At 48.9% G+C, this 20,775-nt stretch overlaps 1 protein-coding gene across 2 annotated transcripts in view; it reads left to right on the top strand.

The window, feature by feature from the left end:
- Window positions 1-294: 294 nt before the first annotated feature.
- The window catches only part of LOC140898691 (serine dehydratase-like), a 31,153-nt gene continuing 10,672 nt past the window's right edge, over window positions 295-20,775 (top strand). Inside the window, exons 1-7 of one of the 2 annotated variants that reach the window (XM_073312874.1) lie at window positions 295-411; window positions 6,231-6,754; window positions 9,720-9,816; window positions 15,160-15,345; window positions 15,824-15,863; window positions 17,065-17,204; window positions 19,706-19,794. In XM_073312874.1, coding sequence (XP_073168975.1) covers window positions 6,594-6,754; window positions 9,720-9,816; window positions 15,160-15,345; window positions 15,824-15,863; window positions 17,065-17,204; window positions 19,706-19,794 — 713 coding nt within the window. In that variant the 5' untranslated portion in view covers window positions 295-411; window positions 6,231-6,593. Of the gene's footprint in view, window positions 412-6,036; window positions 6,755-9,719; window positions 9,817-15,159; window positions 15,346-15,823; window positions 15,864-17,064; window positions 17,205-19,705; window positions 19,795-20,775 lie in introns of those variants that run through there. The other variant, XM_073312875.1, reaches the window with a different exon arrangement.

Genomic DNA, 20,775 nt, shown 5'->3' on the forward strand with positions numbered 1-20,775 from the left:
TTGCTCCACCGCCTCCCCAAGGCCCTGCCCTCACTCCACCTCTTTCTGCCACTGCTCAGCCCCCTCCCTAAGGCTCCCGCCCAGCCCCCGCTCACTGCTCTCCACCTTCCCCAAGCTCCTCCCCCAGCCGCCAAACAGCTGGGGCTGGTGGATGCTAAGCACCCACTATTTTCTTCCATGAGTGCTCCAGCCCCGGAGCACCCACGGAGTCAGCGCCCATGGTGGGAGGATTCCTGCCTGAGAGTTGGAGGAGCATGGCTGATTGTGGCGCTATCAACAGGGACAAACTGAAAAGCAAAACAAAGCCCCAATAAGGGTAGCTCAGAGGCAACAGAAAGTATTGCTGGCCTGAGAAGAGAGACAGTAAACACCGCTGTGAATAAGATGGAATGGCCCATCTACATCAGAGTGGTTTGGATTTCTATTTACTGCCATAATGTGGCTTGGTATCTGGGTATCGGAGCACGGGTTCTCCCGGAGTGGGGCTCGTGCCCAGTGGAGTAATGCTGCGGGGGAGCAGTAACTCTTTGTTGTCCATGGTGGTGGGAGTTAAAACTCAGGTGGAGCTCTTCAGAAAGACAAGGGCATAACCCCTGTCATCTGGCCTGATCCAGTGAAAGGGGTTCAGATTTCAAGCTGCACAGCCTGGTGGAGGTGTTTGAGTGCACAGGCATGGTCCCACTTCTGTCTACCTCATGGCTTTGAGACACCTTGGGTGCTCATATGCAGAAAAAAGATAGTCTTGTGGTTTAGGTGCCCGGCTAGATGCCAGAAAATGTGGTCCCACAGCTCAGGGTTGGGTGGCTCACAGAGACCTCTGCTATTTGGGGATGGGGGTCTTCTTGGAGTCCATGGTCACCTGAATGCCTTCCAAATGGTCCACGATGTAGTGGGGTGTAGTGGCCTCCCTGGCAAAAAATCCAGTGCCCTGTAGTAAGCAAATGTCCCGGGAGGTCTTATTTTGTCCCTAGTGTTTTTATAATTCTGCCTCAACTCCCCGGCTTTGGCCTGGTACAGGGTGCATCCCTGCATTTGTGCTTGTAGCTGCTCGTAGAGCTTGGCATTTCGGTGACTCCTGTTCAGATGTAACCGTGCAGAAGCACAGGGCATGGTCACTATAATATACTCTGGGCATGTGTACCAGCCCGGAGCTGGAATCTCAAAGGTGTATGCCAGGATTTAAACCAGGAGGTGCCATCTGGTCAAGATGAGCAGAGGAGGGCACCCAGGTAAAGGGAGGGGCTGTTTCAATGTGCAATGCAGTATGGGATAGCTGGGGGAGGCCGGCCTGAAGCTGTATAGTTTATCCAAAATAGGGGTGGGTTCACAGGAACCGTAGCCTGGTACAACTCATTCTGAAATAGCATTATGCTGCCTTTCAAAGCAGATTGATTAAAGCGGGCTAAGACTCCAAATAAACTGAAAACAGTACTTTGTATGTGAATGTGAGGCAGTTTATGCTGTGTAAACTAAAGTTACAGGGGCAAAACTTCCCCATGTAGACAAGCCCCTATACAACACTTGATTTATAACACATACATGAACACAGGTGCTGACATACGTGTAGTTGCACATGTTAACATACATGTGCTGACATACACAGACTCATCCATGCACAAATGATCACACACATATATATCCACACACATGCATATAGGCCCTCATGTGCTTGCAAACATGTACACATAACACAGTCATGTAAATATACATGCACACAAATGTGCGCATACATATATGCACAAACACATGATGGTATAAATATATGTAGACACAAATGAACAAAATGCACATTCATGCACACATATAACCACCAGCTTGCGCTCTGTGTATGCCCACACACGCACTACCTACATACACACGTGCCCACATGTGTGCGCACAAGTAACATATATGCACATGCGTACAACTGCTGGCACACATGTATGCACACAAATGCACAAGCATCTTTTACTTTATAAGACGACGGACTGTTCGTGTGCATGTCTGATCAGTCTGAAAATCTTAATGTTCTGTTTGAGGTATATGACAACCACAGGCCAAAACCATGAGTGCTATGGCTGCAAAGATAATTACCCCTCCCGTCCTTTGCAGCTCAGGAAATCTGGATGTACACAGCCTGATGCACTGGGCCTGATTCTAAAATGCAGCTCTTGTATAATCCAAGTACACTTGTGTGTATGGTGCAGACTGAAGCATTAATGTGCAAATAAATAACCTGCACCTAGACCCTGGCTATACTGTACATTATTCCTCCCTCCCTGATTCAGCCCTGCCCCTCCAGCTGTCGGTCGTACCCTGACGCAGTGTTGAGATTGTGTGGTGCTCTTGTTTTGTTCACGCTTCACAAAGCAGAGCAGAGCCTGTGTCTTTGGCTGCTGAGCTGATGCCCTTAACTTGCCTTTTGTTGGGAATGCCTGCAGCTGGGGGCCTGGAAGTGGATTTAGGGACCCTGCAGTTTGGCAGCATTCAGAGCTAAATTTCCAAAACTCAGTTCCTAAGCGGCACCAGCAAATTATGCATCTGCTTGTACATATTGCTGAGCAACTCCATGTTAGCTGGCATGGATACATGTGGCTTTTTCATGAATGTTTGCACAGGTGGAAGTGTGCACACGCATTTCCCTGCATTTTTGCATGTGCACACAAATGCAGGTTTTGCGCACCAAGGTCTCTGGCATACGGATGCCTGTGGGGTTTGCACACATGGGCTCTCCCTTTGCCGTTGTGAATGCACATGCACCACACCCCCGTTAGGGATTTTAGTTTATTTATGTGCAGCAAACATTCCGGAGATATCGGATGGGAGGCACCTGCTGAGTTCCTGAACATATTGGGAAGTGCATCCCACTGTCTAAATAGTCCCATGTATGTTAATAGAACAACAGCTGGACAGCAGGAAGGATGGAGACCCAGCCATGAAGGGGTTAAAGTTCCTAGAATTGTGGAGGAAATTCTTTGGTGCTGCATGGCTGTTTGGTGCATGCCTGGCAAAGTAGCTAGGGTTACCGTGGCATGAGGACTGGAGAATACTGTGATGCCTTGACAGGGAATGCCATCTATTTATCCATGGAGCAAAATAATACGGTTGCAATTGTCTGTCACTGCAGCACGATGCCACAACGTTTGCTTACTCATACGGCAATTTTGCATCATGATGCTGTGAAGATGAATCCTAGCTTAGTGTCACAAGCTCCAAACTAAACCCAGAGCTTTATTCACTTTCTGGCAAAGGTTGGTTTGCAGGAATTAGGCCAGACTGTGGAAATCAGGAGTGGCCCTTGGATTGCAGGGGGGACAGCTACATGGATCACACCTGGCTGCTGAGGCATTGTCAAACTGAAATCTGGTTCATTTCACAAAATTAGTTCAAAGTAGTTTCTGGTGCTACATCTGCCCCCAAAGCAATCCCTTCCTCTGTGCTAATTGTGTGTTTATAGCCATATTTTTCTGTTTTCCCTCTCCCCTGCTGCTGCATGAAAGACCCACACAAACAGGCGAAGAAATGGAGGGTGTAAAAAAGCACCTAAGTATCTTAGGAAATGAAATCCCATTTTCAAAAGTGACTTGGGCATTTGTTTTTATAATGTATTATTTGCAATTATAGGACCCTAAGTCTCCCTGAAAGTCCTGAGGGCCAGATTTTTAAAGGTATTTAGGCATCAAAAGATCCAGATCAGTGCCTAGTGGATATTCCAAAGCAGCTGGGTGCCAAACTCCCATTGATTTAAAAGCTTTAAAAAAACTCACTTAGGTGCCTATCTGCATCTTTAGGCACCTTGTGACGCTGTATGGAATATGTGGAACGCATTATGATATTCATAGAATCGTAGAATCATAGAATATCAGGGTTGGAAGGGACCTCAGGAGGTCATCTAGTACAAACCCCTGCTCAAAGCAGGACCAATCCCCAACTAAATCATCGCACCCAGGGCTTTGTCAAGCCTGACCTTAAAAATATCTAAGGAAGGAGATTCCACCACCTCCCTAGGTAACGCATTCCAGTGTTTCACCACCCTCTTAGTGAAAAAGTTTTTCCTAATATCCAATCTAAACCTCCCCCACTGCAACTTGAGACCATTACTCCTCGTTCTGTCATCTGCTACCACTGAGAACAGTCTAGATCCATCCTCTCTGGAACCACCTCTCAGGTAGTTGAAAGCAGCTATCAAATCCCCCCTCATTCTTCTCTTCCGCAGACTAAACAATCCCAGTTCCCTCAGCCCCTCCTCATAAGTCATGTGTTCCAGTCCCCTAATCATTTTTGTTGCCCTCCGCTGGACTCTTTCCAATTTTTCCACATCCTTCTTGTAGTGTGGGGCCCAAAACTGGACACAGTACTCCAGATGAGGCCTCATCAATGTCAAATAGAGGGGAACGATCACGTCCCTCGATCTGCTGGCAATGCCCCTACATATACATCCCAAAATGCCATTGGCCTTCTTGGCAACAAGGGCACACTGTTGACTCAGATCCAGCTTCTCGTCCACTGTAACCCCTAGGTCCTTTTCTGCAGAACTGCTGCCTAGCCATTCGGTGCCTAGTCTGTAGCGGTGCATGGGATTCTTCCGTCCTAAGTGCAGGACTCTGCGCTTGTCCTTGTTGAACCTCAGCAGATTTCTTTTGGCCCAATCCTCTAATCTGTCTAGGGCCCTCTGTATCCTATCCCTACCCTCCAGCGTATCTACCTCTCCTCCCAGTTTAGTGTCATCTGCAAACTTGCTGAGGGTGCAATCCACCCCATCCTCCAGATCATTTATGAAGATATTGAACAAAACCGGCCCAAGGACCGACCCTTGGGGCACTCCACTTGATACTGGCTGCCGACTAGACATGGAGCCATTGATCACTACCCATTGATCCTGACAATCTAGCCAACTTTCTATCCACCTTATAGTCCATTCATCCAGCCCATACTTCTTTAACTTGCTGGCAAGAATACTGTGGGAGACCATGTCAAAAGCTTTGCTAAAGTCAAGGAACAACACATCCACCACTTTCCCCTCATCCACAGAGCCAGTTATCTTGTCATAGAAGGCAATTAGATTAGTCAGGCATGACTTGCCCTTGGTGAATCCATGCTGACTGTTCCTGATCACTTTCCTCTCCTCTAAGTGCTTCAGAATTGATTCCTTGAGGACCTTCTCCATGATTTTTCCAGGGACTGAGGTGAGGCCGACTGGCCTGTAGTTCCCAGAATCCTCCTTCTTCCCTTTTTTAAAGATGGGCACTACATTAGCCTTTTTCCAGTCATCCGAGACTTCCCCCGATCGCCATGAGTTTTCAAAGATAATGGCCAATGGCTCTGCAATCACATCCGCCAACTCCTTTAGCACTCTCGGATGCAGCGCATCTGACCCCTTGGACTTGTGCTCATCCAGCTTTTCTAAATAGTCCCGAACCACTTCTTTCTCCACAGAAGGCTGATCACCTCCTCCCCATGCTGTGCTGCCCAGTGCGGTAGTCTGGGAGCTGACCTTGTTCGTGAAGACAGAGGCAAAAAAAGTATTGAGTACATTAGATTTTTCCACATCCTCTGTCACTAGGTTGCCTCCCTCATTCAGTAAGGGGCTCACACTTTCCTTGGCTTTCTTCTTGTTGCTAACATATCTGAAGAAACCCTTCTTGTTACTCTTAACATGTCTTGCTAGCTGCAACTCCAGGTGTGATTTGGCCTTCCTGATTTCACTCCTGCATGCCCAAGCAATATTTTTATACTCTTCCCTGGTCATTTGTCCAATCTTCCACTTCTTGTAAGCTTTTTTTTTGTGTTTAAGATCAGCAAGGATTTCACTGTTAAGCCAAGCTGGTTGCCTGCCATATTTACTATTCTTTCAATTATTAGTACCAATATTATAAAATTCCAGTGAATTGTGCTAGATATGCCATGTAAGGTATCTATAAAGATGTTATGATTTGCCAAGTATGATAATCTTGTTTGCATCACCTTTGTTATAGATATGTATGGTATATCTGTATTTCCAAACTTGTGCTGTGCATCTGGGTGACATCTCCGGACAGATTGGCATCAGCACTGCCTAGCCTGTTCGATGGCCCATCAAGGATCATCAACTATACAATTGATCCTGTGGCATTACTCCCCATATTCTTCATAGAAATATTGTTATGATCTGAGTATGGCATGACTAAGATATGTTTTATGCAAGATGTGTCATGTGAGGTATCATTGGAAAGGTTATGATTTACTGATATGATTATCCTATTTGTAAGCAGGTATCATTTCTGTACCCGAAGTTCGGAATATGGACTATGTATCAATTACAAAAGTGCTTGCACCTGGGGAACACCCACCAGACAATAGGCAATCAGCCTGGATGGGCCATTAGAACTCTGAAGATACTAATCTCCCACCTTCCTGAGAAGCTTCTTGGGTGCTCCTTTGACACTGCAGGGTCACCTGATCATGTCACCTAGTATAGAATACCATCTTGATCTGCTGGTATTTTTCCACTGGAAGGGGGTGAGCATCAAACTAGGAAACAAAGGATTCCCGCCATATGCAAATCCTATTTAAGACTGGGGAGTGAGTTAATTTTGGGTCTTCTCCACTGCCTCTCCGCCCAAGAAGGAAGACTGATGAAAACACCTGAAGAAACAAAGGAACTAACCTGGGGGTGGCAGGGGCTGAGCCCAGGCGAAAAAGGTCAGCCTGTGAAAGGAATCCCTGGAGAGTTAAGCTGCAAGTGGTGCAGTTTACCTTCAAGAAACTCTGCAACCTTCACAAAACAACACTTAGGGTGAGAATTTGCTACTATTGACCAGTTAATTTAGTGTATTAAGCTTAGTTTGTGTGTTTGTTTTATTTGCTCAGTGATCTGCTTTGATCTGGATGCAGTGATCTGCTTTGATTTGGGGGGGGGGCAGGGATAGCTCAGTGGTTTGAGCATTGGCCTGCTAAACCCAGGGTTGTGAGTTCAATCCTTGAGGGGGCCATTTAGGGATCTGGGGCAAAAATTGGGGATTGGTCCTGCTTTGAGCAGGGGGTTGGACTAGATGACCTCCTGAGGTCCCTTCCAACCCTGATATTCTATGATTCTATGATCTGTTGCTATCCCTTATAATCACTTAAAATGTATCCTTTGTAGTTAATAAACTTGTTTTGTTTTCTAAAACCCAGCTTGTGCGAATCATAACGGGATGGGGGTGGGGGAGCTGTGCATATCTTCCTCCACATTGAGGGAGGGAGAAAATTTCATGAGCTTGTGCTGTACAGATCTCTGTACAGCGCAAGACAATATAATTTGGGGTTTGCACTCCAGAGGGTGTGTGCACTTGAGTGCAGGGCAATTCCCAAGCTGAGTCTTCCCACACAGAGCTGATTGCAGACTCTGTGTGATTCTACAGCTGGGTGTGTCCCTACCAGTGTGTGCGTAGGCAGCAGGACAGGGTGAGGGAACCCGGGCTGGCGGAACAGGCGGGCTCAGTGGAACCCCAGTACATCAGGTGGCAAAGACCCATTAAGAGAAGGCAAGGGATGTAGGGACATGCCTACGGACACAACTCTAAGGCTTTTCCATGCCATGTGCTGTGAAGCTTGTGTTTGGGAGGACAAGGGAAGTACAAGCCACATTGGCAAAGGATATAAAAAGGCAGCTGCATCATCTCCATTTTGTCTTCACTCCTGCTTCTTACCTCTGGAGGAACTTTTCTACAAACTGAAGCTCTAAACAAAGGAATGAATGACCCATCCCAGCTGTTGATGTGTTCCAGAGAGACTTTCAAGCCAGCAAACTCAACAATACTGCTAAGAACCTGATCTATGGTCTTTGTAGTCTCTGTATGTATCTAAGTGCTTTATCATTTACCAGCTGTTTTCTTGTTCTTTCTTTTTTAGACACAAAAAGATTGGCTAGCAGTGTGGTATTTTGGGTACGAGCCAACCTAATATTGACAGCCTTTTGGGGTTCAGAAGAATACTTTGTATTCAAATAACTTCTCACTGTACTGGACCTAGGTGCTGATTGGGAACCAGAGAACTGGAATGCAATAAAGGGGGCTTTGTGATTTACATAAGAACATAAGAAGGGCCCTAGTGGGTCAGATCAAAGGTCCATCAAGCTCAGTATCCTGTCCTCTGACAGTGGCCAATGGCAGGTGCCTCAAAGGGAATGAACAGAACACGTTATCATCAAGTGATCCATGCCCTGTCACCCAATCCCAGCTTCTGGCAAACAGAGGCTATGGACACCATTCCTGCCCATCCTGGCTAATAGCCATTGATGGACCTATCTTCCATGAATCTATCTAGCTCCCTTTTGAACCCCATTATAGTATTGGCCTTCACAACACCCTCTGGCAAGGAGTTCCAGATGTTGACAGTGTGTTGAATGAAAAAACACTTTCTTGTGTTTGTTTTAAACTTGCTACCTCTTAATTTCATTTGGTGGCCCCTTGTTCTTGTATTATACAATCATAGAATCATAGAATCTCAGGGTTGGAAGGGACCCCAGAAGGTCATCTAGTCCAACCCCCTGCTCGAAGCAGGACCAATTCCCAGTTAAATCATCCCAGCCAGGGCTTTGTCAAGCCTGACCTTAAAAACCTCTAAGGAAGGAGATTCTACCACCTCCCTAGGTAATGCATTCCAGTGTTTTATGAGAAGGAGTAAATAACACTTCCTAATTTACTTTCTCTATACCACTCATTTCTATACCTCTATCATATCCCCCCTTAGTCGCCTCTTTTCCAAGCTGAAAAGTCCCAGTCTTGTTAATCTCTCCTCATATGGAAGCCGTTCTATACCCCTAATCATTTTTTGTTTTGCCCTTTTCTGAACCTTTTCCAATTCCAATATATCTTTTCAGAGATGGGGAGACCACATCTGCACACGCTATTCAAGGTGTGGGCGTACCATGGATTTATGTAGAGGCAATATGATATTTTCTGTCTTATTCACTATCCCTTTCTTGATGATTCCCAACATTCTGTTCACTTTTTTGACTGCCGCTGCACATTGAATGCGTGTTTTCAGAGAACTATCCACAATGACTCCAAGATCTCTTTCTTGTGTGGTAAGAATTACCACAAATATACATTGTATATGTATAGTTGGGATTATGTTTTCCAATGTGCATTACTTTGCATTTATCAACATTAAATTTTATCTGCTATTTTGTTGCCCAGTCTCCCAGTTTTGTGAGATCCTTTTGTAGCTCTTCGCAGTCTGGCTGGGACTTAACTAACTTTCTTTTTCTTTTCTTCTTTTCTTTTTTTTTTTTTTTTGCTTCTTGATAACCAGCGTGGGGGGGATCAGAAACACAATTTGTGACATGTTGGTGAGTTTAACTTCAGTGTTAACCACCAGTTTTGGGAGAATCTGCTCTCCTTTTTTGCAGCCTGCCTTGACCTTGGCATTTTCAGTGACGGCTGCCCCAGAGTTACACACCTAATAATTAGAAAAATGTGGCCCCAAATCGCTTGTGGAAATGGGACTTTGGCAGCTTAATCACTCTGGTGCTTTTGAAAATGTTACCCTGACTAAACAGTGAAACTGACAGCATGCAAAACGCCAAGTAAATAGACTGGCGAATAGAGTGTAATCTGTTGTTCTTCTCTAATCTCGTCCAGTTCTGTTTTATTCGGCGATGTTTGCAACAAGAGCCAGTGAAACATTTTCTGGGCGGAAGTGGGCTCGTCAAGATGACGCCTCATTAACTCCCTTTCCCCGCCTCCATTTCTTAAACTTTGCTCTGCTGTTTGCAGTTTGGAATCACCGGCTCCTCCCCATCTGTATGTGTGGGGAAGGGCATCGCCTTTCGGGCCTGGGGCAAGGAGGCAAGAGATCCCAGCCAGAAACAAGGTAAATATTCCAAATATGAAGCAGATGGCAGGCCTGTCACTATGCAACCCAACTGACAGGCAAAGCTGCTAAGGACATTGCTAAGAGGGCTGGGGAGAGGTGAGGTCAGGGAGCCAGTCCTGTCCTTGCATGCAGGGGGTGTGTCTGACTCTAAAGGGATTTGCTAAGGACACAGCCTTGTTCTTTCAGGGAGATAATATTTTCAGTTTAGGCTGAGATTATCTGTTTATACCTGTTAACCCTTGAATGAGTCTGATGCACTTCCCTAAGTGCATGTAGGTCGTGCATATGTGCCAGGATCACACTCCATGTCAGTAAATAATAAATGAGCGAGTGAACTCTGTTCTCTTTCTTCAGCCCTCGGGCTAGTCAAGCCTTTGACAACTGGTCAAAGGTTCTGATCTCAAGAATTCCCCATTTCTGAAGGCCACGCTGACCGCAGCCTCCCTCGATCGCTGGGTGACGTTGGTTGAACCTGTGCGGCTAGCAATGGCCATCTTTTAGCTTTCCCACGCGTGTGCTCTCTGAAGCAAACTGCCCGGGGACTATGAAGAGCAGCTCCTGAATGGATCAGGAGAAAGGATCCAACTTGGATTCAGACAGGCCCAGATCCTCACAGATATTTAGGCATTTACCTACCTTTGAGGATTAGGGCCCAAGAATCTTCCGAAGGAAAGGGCAGGGCAGACGGGTGGGGAATTGGTGCCCTGTTCTGCAGCAGTGCTGTCACCCTCAGTAATGTGTTTAATATCTCTGGTGCTGGGCTAGATAGACAGACAGATTTCTGATTCTCAAGGTGCATCAAAGGGGCTTGCTTGGGGTCTGACTCTCAGTTATAATAATGCCCCCGGTGCCCTCTTGGCAGCATAAAGGGGCAAGGAATGAAACACCCCCTTGTGCAGAGGTTCTCCTTCGTTGATGTGGAACTAGCATGAGAGCTCTGCAATGACCCTACTTCCAGCTCCTGCCATAGAGGGCATGTTCGGGACAGAAAGGGAGCATGGCTGATGTGCACTGTACTACTCTCTGCTTCCATAGGAGGCAAATCCTAAATCAGAGCAACTCTGAGGCTGCTCTAACTTACACCAGGGACTGGAAAGTGTCCTGCGGAGCCCCCTCAAAATATGTATGGTTAAAGGAACCACAAAGATGGTTACAATCTCTTTTGCCCACCTCATTCCTGTCCCCAGAGTAGGCACGGACAAACTGAGCCTCAGGTCCCCAGCATCTAACAGAGAGGCAGCTGGCTAGCTATGAACCGGATGAAAGTGAGGTGACAGGGAAAGTGCCAGGAGAAATTGCAGAGATTGTAGCAGTGCCCATGGTTGACAAGGTGCATCTATTGCTTGTCTCCGAGGTTTGGCACTTTGTTCCATCCCCGGCTGCTGCTGGATTCCCAGCTTGTGGCTGCTATATATGTTTCCTATTATCTGCACTTAGCACAGAGGTTGAGTCCTTTCCTTTGGTAGTGGGAGCTTGCCACACTTAGTCTTCCTTAGGTTTTGTTCCTTCCTGTCTCCATCATTGCCAGGGGTTCTTTGTGAGGCTGCACATCTGAACCACTTGGAAATTGCTGTTAGCACAGAACACAGTAGCTGTGATTAGCAGGGCCTGGTGGAGGGAGCCCACGACACCCACCCTCTGAGATCTGCTGAGTGATTTCTGGGGCAAGCCTAAAGTGCCGGGTCTGATCCTTAAGGCCCTAAATGTCCCAGCTGTTGGAGAGATCTCCCTGGCCGGTAGTGAGGCAGTTAGTATCCGTGGAAGTAGAACTGGCACCCGGGCACGCTCTGTGCAGGATGCACGGATCTGGAATTCACTTCCTTCCTGCATTTGCTAAGCCTGATGCTGATGATGCTCAGGAGGCACCTGATTGTCCCCCAGCAGGGAAAGGCAAATCACTGGGATGGGTGGGCTGAGGAGGAGACAGAGGCAGGAAGTGCTGTCTGTCTGTCATAGAAGATTAGGGTTGGAAGAGACCTCAGGAGGTCATCTAGTCCAATCCTGGGCTGAAAGCAGGGCCAACCCCAACTAAATCATCCGAGCCAGGGCTTTGTGAAGCCTGACCTTAAAAACCTCTAAGGAAGGAGATTCCACCACCTCCCTCGGTAACGCATTCCAGTGTTTTACCACCCTCCTCGTGAAATAGTGTTTCCTAATATCTAACCTAGACCTCCCCCACTGCAACTTGAGACCATTACTCCTTGTTTTGTCATCTGCCACCACTGAGAATAGCCAAGCTCCATCTTCTTTGGAACCCCCCTTCAGGTAGTTGAAGGCTGCTATCAAATCCCCCCTCACTCTTCTCTTCTGTAGACTAAATAATTCCAGTTCCCTCAGCCTCTCCTTGTAAATCATGTGCCCCAGTCCCCTAATAATTTTTGTTGCCCTCCGCTGGACTCTCTCCAATTTGTTCACATCCTTTCTGTAGTGGGGGGCCCAAAACTGGACACAGTACTCCAGATGAGGCCTCACCAGTGCCGAATAGAGGGGAATGACCACGTCCCTCGATCTGCTGGTAATGCTCCTACTAATGCAGCCCAATATGCTGTTAGCCTTCTTGGCAACAAGGGCACACTGTTGACATATTCAGCTTCTCATCCACTGTAATCCCCAAGTCCTTTTCCGCAGAACTGCTGCTTAGCCAGTCGGTCCCCAGCCTGTAGCGGTGCATGGGATTCTTCTGTCCTAAATGCAGGACTCTGCATTTGTCCTTGTTGAACCTCATCAGATTTCTTTTGGCCCAAGCCTCCAATTTGTCTAGGTCCCTCTGTATCCTATCCCTACCCTCCAGCATATCTACCACTCCTCCCAGTTTAGTGTCATCCGCGAATGTGCTGAGGGTGCAATCCACCCCATCCTTCAGATCATTAATGAAGATATTGAACAAAACCGACCCCTGGGGCACTTGTCTTGATACCAGCTGCTATGCTGGGAAAGTAGCTGGAGAGTCTCTTTTTTGTTTGTTTCAGAGTAACAGCCGTGTTAGTCTGTATTCGCAAAAAGAAAAGGAGGACTTGTGGCACCTTAGAGACTAACCAATTTATTAGAGCATAAGTTTTCGTGAGCTACAGCTCACTTCATCAGATGCTGTAGTTCACGAAAGCTTATGCTCTAATAAATTGGTTAGTCTCTAAGGTGCCACAAGTCCTCCTTTTTTTTTTTTTTGTTTGTGAGATACCCAGAGTTTAAACTGGCGTGGCTGATACATTGATATTGATTTGGAAGTCTCCATTTCTTGTTTTTTTAACTTTCAGTCCCATTTCTTGTTCATGTGCTAGACAGAGCTTTTGATCTCTGGGTAAAGGGTTCAGAGCCACATTCCAGTCACCAGTGACATGAGTTGGCTGGGTCTCTGAGCAGCATAGGAATCCCGCTCCTGAAGGTCTACAAAACAAGCAGTGGTGTTTTTCTACCTCCCACCAAACCCACAGCCATGGATGAGCCCCTCCCTGCTGGAAATTAGGGGATGGGTCATCATCTATGGGAAGAACTTGCTTTAGGATGTGGTGGATTCTTTGAGCCTTGAAACCTTTAAATCAGACTGGATATCGTTCTGAGAGAGATGCTGTAACTCATATAGAAGTTATGGGCTTGATGCAAAAATTACTGCATGAGGTTCTCTGGCCTGTGCTGTACAGGAGGTCAGATTAGATGAGCATATTTGTGCCTTTCTGGCCTTAACAGCTATGAATTTATTAATCAGATATTTTTCTTTTTGTTGAAAACTGAATTTGTTGAAAACCAGTTTGAAGGGAAATTTTTCAGCCAGCACTTCTCATAAATGCAACCACTGTTTCGTTTATAATTAGTATCATTTTCCCCCCAGTAACTCCGAAAAGTACATAGCATGGCCAGTTTGAACAGGGAAAGGTAATATCACAGTACAGACCCATTGGTCATCTGGGCATATAACAACATTAAATAAAAAGGAAAATTTAAGAAAAATACAAGGAAAGAACACAGGCCTGATCCTCTGCTGGTGTAAATCAGCGTAGTACAATGGAAGTCAATGGATCTCTCCTGATTTATATTAGCCAAATGTCTGGTCCAATGTGAGTAAAGAAAGCCAAGAAATAACGTATTCACTATTGATGTCAGCACAGTTATCCAGAGTAACTGCAATAAATAATTATTAAATGTTCTTTTCCCCCACAAAATAGAAGAATTTTATTTTACATTTTATATTGTAATAAGCAGACTAGTGTCCAGGTGTCACCACTGTCTTCTACTGCATGATATCAAAATTGCTAACGGTGTGTCATATGTCCGATACTGCTTTTCCTAAAGGAGAGTCTCCTTGAATTTTAGCTCAAATGGGAGGAGGTTCTGCTTCTGGAGCAAGAATACCTGGGTTCTGTTAATTACTAGGCAAATGGCAGAGCATTTCTCAAGCAGTTTGTTCGTGACACATCCGGTTTTGTGGCGCTGTCATTTTTTTTTTTTTAAACAAGAATTTAGATGCAAAAGCCAGGCAAATCACTGAAGGCCATGCTGTTACAATGATAGCAATTTGACTCAAATACAGAGGCCCTTTTTCACTCAAAATAGCTCACTCTTGGCATTTTTGCACAAAAAATAGGGGGGGGGGGGTTCAATTTGGCGATGAACTGCACAAATGTTCCAATTTCAAGGCATTCAGATGTCCTTGAAAATAGCTTGCAAGGCATATCCTTCCCTTGGAGCCAGATCCTGCAACTTTAATCCATGCAAAGAGACCCTCTCCTAGGTCTTGACTTTTATTTTTCCCCGGCGGTGCTCCACCCCCACTCCACCCCGAGATCCTTCCCCCACAGCACCGCTTCCTCCAAGGCCCTGCCCTTGCTCCACCTCTTCCCGCCCCCACTCTGCCCCCACCCCTCAGTCCCCTGCCCACTGCCTCCACCCTTCCGCAAGCACCTCCTGCCAGCTGCCGCAGAGCTGATTGGCGGCCCTGCCGAACAGCTGGGGCTGGTGGGTGCTGAGCACACACTATTTTTTTTTCCATGGGTGCTTGTGCCCCGGAGCCCCCACAGAGTCAGCGCCTATGGACACTCTGAAGAATGGAACAACACCTCTGTGCAAGGACAAAGCCCTTGTTTTGTGGTACTGGTCATTTTGCACCTACCTACTTGGTTCCCTGGGCAGAGAGAGCAGATTTTGGCCTCTTAGATTTTCCCTGCACCCTTATCCATGTGTGGCATGAAAGGCTGGATTCCTTCACTTACTCCAGTGCAAATCCAGGTTCGTTCCAATAACTGCCAATCAGTGGAAATGCTCCAGGTTTAACTGAGAGTAGGATTTGGCCTCTGGTATCTTTTGCCTTATCTCATTGCCTTGGGACGTGCCTTGTCTGTACTTTAGGTGTTTCCTTTGACACCAATGGCAGCTCAGTTGGACAGAGATGGGAGAGGGTTCCACATCCTCACTCCTGTGCTGGAAAGCACGGCCCTGTCAAAGGCTGCAGGCACTAGGGTCTACATGAAGCTGGAGAATGTCCAACCTACCGGCTCGTTCAAGATTCGGGGGATTAGCTACTTCTGTCAGGAGGTGAGCCCAGCATTGGGACGTTAGCCCTTGCTCTTCTGATGTTTTGAGGCACTTGGTGACTGACACAGTGTGCCATGAGTATGCCCAGAAGAAGGATGTGTGCATTTTTGTGTGTGGGTAGGGTGGTGCAAAATGCATTGGTGTGGGCGTAGTGGTGCAGAATGCATTGGTGTGGGTATGTGTTGCAAAATGCACTTGTATGTGCTTGCAAAATGGTGTGGAAACATTAGTGTATATGTGTGTGCAGTATGGGTGCAATATACATTGGTGTGTGTACATGGTGGTGCAAATAACGTGTGCATATGGCACAGAATGCATTCGAGTGTGGGTGTCGTCCAAATTGTACAACTGCCGTTGCAGTATTATAGCTGTAATTTTATCACTAATTTTACCTCCAAACGGTCTTGGCTGATGTACAGGACCAGCCCTGAGAAGTGAGTTAAGTGAATTCCAAGCTCTACTTTCTCTTTGGTTTCAGGCTGCCAAGAAGGGCTGCAAACATTTTGTTTGTTCAACAGGTAAATTTACTTCAAACTATTCTTCTCCCTTGGGCTACTTAGCAAGAAAGGGCCATTCTGCTCCATCACCGTATCCTTGGAAAGGTGACCCAGGCGTTCCCTGGGATGCCGATGCAGATGTCTTTAAAGCATAGGGGAAGTGGGACATCAGCTCTCGCCCTGCCAAGGCCCAGGTGAGGGCATCTGGCCTTTCAAATCCAGGCCAGAGAAGACACATTTGGGACTCAGCCAGGAACCCAAGGAGAGGGGAGCAGTGTGAAATGATGCAGTGGATCATTTCTGGGCATAATGTTTGTGTCTTGAGGCAGTCTCATGACTCAATGTTTCTAGCCTCAGCAGTAAACAGAGAGCAGCAGGTCTGGAGGTACAGAGGGAAGGAGAAACGGCTAGTCATCTGAAGGGTGGAAAGCCAGACATTCACCCTCTCAGCTGCACTAGCCACCATGCTCCCTGCACTCGAGTTCACTCTGACTGCAGGATATATTGGGGGTGCATGGGGGCTTGGCCTGTATCGGTGGGTCCATATTACACTGCACCTGGCATGATCTTGCTCATTCCAAAGTCCAGTGGATAGGGAGTCTGTAAATCCAAGTGTGGAAATAGCCCCAAAGAGGCTGCGGGTTATTCTATGCTGTGTGTTGGCGAACAGGTCTTACAATCCTACTCTCCCTTTGACTTCCGGCCTGGTCTCTGCCAGGGAGAGCAGGAACCTGCTACTGAAGGGGGCTGGGGCTTAGAGCCCACTCCAGGTTGACACATCAAGGCTCTTTTATCTGAATTGCTTGGTCCAGATTCTGTCGCAGGTTGGAGCCATTGAGGCTGGTGCCACTCACTGCACATTTCTGTATCCGCCTGGGTGCCTGTCTCCACACGCCCGCTTCCAGCTCTGCCCCGGAAGCCAGTAGGGGCAGTGATTGATGCTGTGATCTTTGTGACAAGGGAGCAGTGTGGACTAGCATGCTGTGATTTAGGGTCCCCTCCATGGTGGGGGGGCTTCACCCAAGCCCCAGATCCAAATAGCCCTCATCTGCAGTGTGTTCCGAATCCATGCGAGGACCCAGATGTGGAGACCTGGGTCTGTTTCTGATTCATTGGGTGGGGCCCAAATCCAGAGCCTGCTGGATCATTGTTCCATTGCCACGCTGGGGAGTCCCCAAGCCCCCACTGTTGTTCACCGATTCCTGTCTCCTTGTCCCTACAGGGGGGAATGCTGGCTTCGCCACGGCCTATGCTGCCAAGAAGCTGGGGATCCCTGCTACCATCATAGTGCCAACGAACACCCCTCAGGCCACAGTGCAGAAGTTGGAAGAGCAGGGGACGGAGGTGGAGGTCTTTGGGAAGGTACCCGTTGTCACGGATCCACAGGGTCTGTTCTGTGCCCCAGCCTGTAACCAGTCCCGTGGGAGTGACCCCTTTAGCAGGCCAGACCCCAAGGACCTAGGGCAGGTCCATGGAGTCCATGACACCAAAACTGGGCCTTTGGGCACCAGCAATCTCTGTCTCTCTCCGTGGCTCCCTGCAGCTGAGCCAGACTCTGGCTGGAGGCTTGTATCAGGCCCCTTTGGGGCGCCATGCTCCCAGGGAGTATTTGCAGCAACAGCAGGCAGCCTTTCCCAGACACGGTAACAATTTCTTAGTCACCTGGCCTCCAGAATCCGAAAGTCCTTCGGTTAGCATGGAGAGGCAAAGCTTCAGGAACCATCTTGGCTCTCTCTGTCCCTTTGTCTGTCAGTGCCAGGTGAGAACTCCTGCGTGTCTGTGGGCTCAGCTCTTACCCCAGACACCTTTCAGTCCATTGTCCTCAGCCTGCAGGTCCAGGCTGAGTTCCTATGTTCTGCCTGCTGGACCTTGCCGTCGCTACCTGGCAGTGGTTCAGACATTGGGGTTCCCGTTGGCTTCCCAGATCCTCCATTGATTTGCGTTGATTCTAGCTAGTTCTCAGCGACCAGGTCGCATCACTCCAGAGAGCCACGTGACGCTAACCCCTTGTGTCTCCCGGTCTGCCCACCAGCAGCGTTTGAACCCCTCTGCGCTCACTGGCTCGCAATCCCAAAGTGACAGGGAGAGTCATATGGATACGTAGCGGGGCGCTCACCCGCTTCTGCCCTGAAGCCCTGGGAGAGGGCTGAGGCTGCAAGAGGGCTGCTGCTAGGGAAAGCAACCAGCCTCGGCTGATTGGGGAAACAGCCACAGCTGCAGCCACACCCTAATCAGGGCCCAGCTGGCCTTTATAAGACGGCAGCGGGCTAGGAGGATACAGTCTCTCTCTGGATGTTGAGAGGGAGGGGTCTGACTGCTGGGAGCTGAGCAGGATACCTAAAGTGGAGCAGGGCTGGGGAAAGGCCAGAGGAGCTGGGGAGCTCTGGCCTGAGAAACCCCCAGGCTGCAGGCCTTGATAAAGCCCTTGGAAAAGAGTACTGGGGTTGCAGAGGGTAGCTCAAGGGTAGGCAGAAGAAGCAGGTCCAGACCCTCCTTGCTGATGATGAGTGGCAATTATACTGCAGTCCACTGCAGGGAGTGGAGGCTAGATGGTGCCTGGCAGTAGCCAAAGACTGAGGTGAGGTGGGGATAGAGGGTGTGGGTTCCCTGGGGGGAGACCCAGATCTCTGGGGGTACTGCCAGGGGGCAGCACCCTGGTGTGAAAGGGGCACTGGGGCCTGGGAGGGACTCGGGGAGGCCCAGCAGCAGCAAGTGGGACACTGGCCTGCAGAGGGTGCTCTGGAGGCTGGAAACACTAACTACCTGGATGACCAGCAGGAGGTGCTGCAAGCGTGAGTCCTGCCCCACTACAGGATAGTTCATAAAAACAGTACAGAAAATTCCCACATTGATCACTTCTGTGCCCTGGGAATGGGGGAAAACAGCACCTGGCAAACCCCTGCAGAATGGCAGTGGGTAGTAAAACTGCTAGAGGCCAGCAATGTGCACCAGTGGGGTTCTGGGATAGCTCCGTCTGGATCAGAACCTCCCCAAGGGTTCATCTCCAGCTCCTTGTTTTTACTCTGCCTGGTGTTTCACTTGCCGTACATTACCAATGGGTGGCTAGTAAAAATGTGTATCCTGGTGAATTCTACTGATCTGAATGGCCTGGGGGAGATCTGACACCCTTGGATAACAGGGGACATTCGGACCAACAGAAGTGCATGCCTGGCAACTCTCTCCTGCGGTTGCTTCCCCTCTCCCAGCTTCCCCTTCCAACCTGCAGCTCTGCTGCCTTAATGCTCATTACTCACCAGGGCTGGGTTGTGGGGAGGACACAGGCTGTTAGAAGAATTGAAATTCAGATAAACAGGCGTTACCTGTGTACTGAGGTGACAAAAGGAGCTGAATTCCAGCCTCATTCACCCTCTGGCACACAACCCCGTGCAGGTCATTGGGGAACAGGGCTGAATGCAAGATTTGGCCGGGTGTGTCATTTCTTGTCCCTGCAAGGTCCAATGCACACAAACATGCTCACAGAGCTGGAGGCCTCATTCTCCTCGCACACACAGACACAAACACACACCAGAACAAACATACAGATGCACACACTAAAAATCACTGGGCCTGATTCTCTTCTTCCCCCAGTTTTCCATCAGTGTAACTCCATTGCACTGGATGGGCTCCTGTCTCACCCTGACAGGAGAGGGTAACCAGGACCTGGTGCGTAGCCTCCCCTGACCAGCCAGGCCCCATTGGGCTTGGCACTGCACATACATATAAAGGCAAGATGGTCTGTCCCACAGAGCATGCAGTCTAAGTGGTGGGCAGCCCATTCCTGGGCAGCCAGGGTAGCGAGGGCTGGCTGAAGCTGGCAGTGGCAGGCAGGTCACGTATCCTTCCCTGCATCATTTTGTCGGTAGGTCTGGGATGATGCCTACGTAAAAGCCCTGGCGTTAGCGGAGACTGAAGGCTGGGTCAATGTCCATCCCTTCGACCATCCTTTGATCTGGTGAGAGATTAGAGCTTTGGCCCTTATACCGTTTTGTCTCTTCAGGCCTGGGGCCTCACCACACCCGCCCCTGCCCCTGCTCCCTGAGGCCCATGCCTGGGGCCTTGCTGGGATCCCCCCCCCCAGGGGCCCGCACCTGGGGCCTTGCCACCCCTCCACCCCCAATTTCTGTGTCTCCCTCTTTCTTCCTTTTACAAAGCCAATGCCCTGCTCATAGCTGGGGCTGCTGTTTGTGTAATCAGGCTGCAGAGGGTTTGCCCTGTGCTGCTTTGGGGGATGTGTGTGTCCCCTCTCCCACTGCACGGTTTCTCAGTCAGCTTCCAGGGGGTTATTGCCGATCGGCCCCCGTTTGACTGACCTCAGGCTCCGGCAGGATCCATGTGATGAGATGAGCAAGGAGCCAGGCAGGGTGCAGAAGAGATGGCACTGGGGGGAGAGAACTGCACAAGGTTGCTGGGTTCTCCAGGTTCCAGCTGCTCCCGGTGGACTCTGTGCAGTGGGAGTGTGGGTGGGTCAAGCTCTTTTGTCCTCCCTTTGGACTGAGCTGGCAAGCGTATGGTCGCAGCCCAGCTCCAGAGCACGGAGCTGCTCATCAGACCAGATCTCTGCTCTCTGGGGCCGCTGTCGGGCCAGGCAGGGCTGGATTAACCTTTTATGGGCCCAATGCCCAAGATATTTGTGTGCCCCTATAGAAGCAATGGAGCCTGGCGTCGGGGGGTTGATCCCTGGAGCGAGGGGCTGGCCAGGGGCAACGGCATAGCACGGGTGGCCCCTCTCCGCCCAGCCCAGTGCGAGGGCACTATTTACAAACCAGCAGTTGCCAGACACACAACGGTCCACCCGGCCCTGTGCTGTCAGCATGCCCCATGCCATGCCACACAACCCCCAACACCAGAACCCCCCACCCCGATGCCCTGTGGCCAGAGCTCCCCGGACCTGGTGTGCCCAGCACCCCCACCAGATCCTGCCACAAATGCACAG

Source organism: Lepidochelys kempii, chromosome 15, assembly GCF_965140265.1.
Source record: "Lepidochelys kempii isolate rLepKem1 chromosome 15, rLepKem1.hap2, whole genome shotgun sequence".
Classification (NCBI taxonomy): domain Eukaryota; kingdom Metazoa; phylum Chordata; order Testudines; family Cheloniidae; genus Lepidochelys; species Lepidochelys kempii.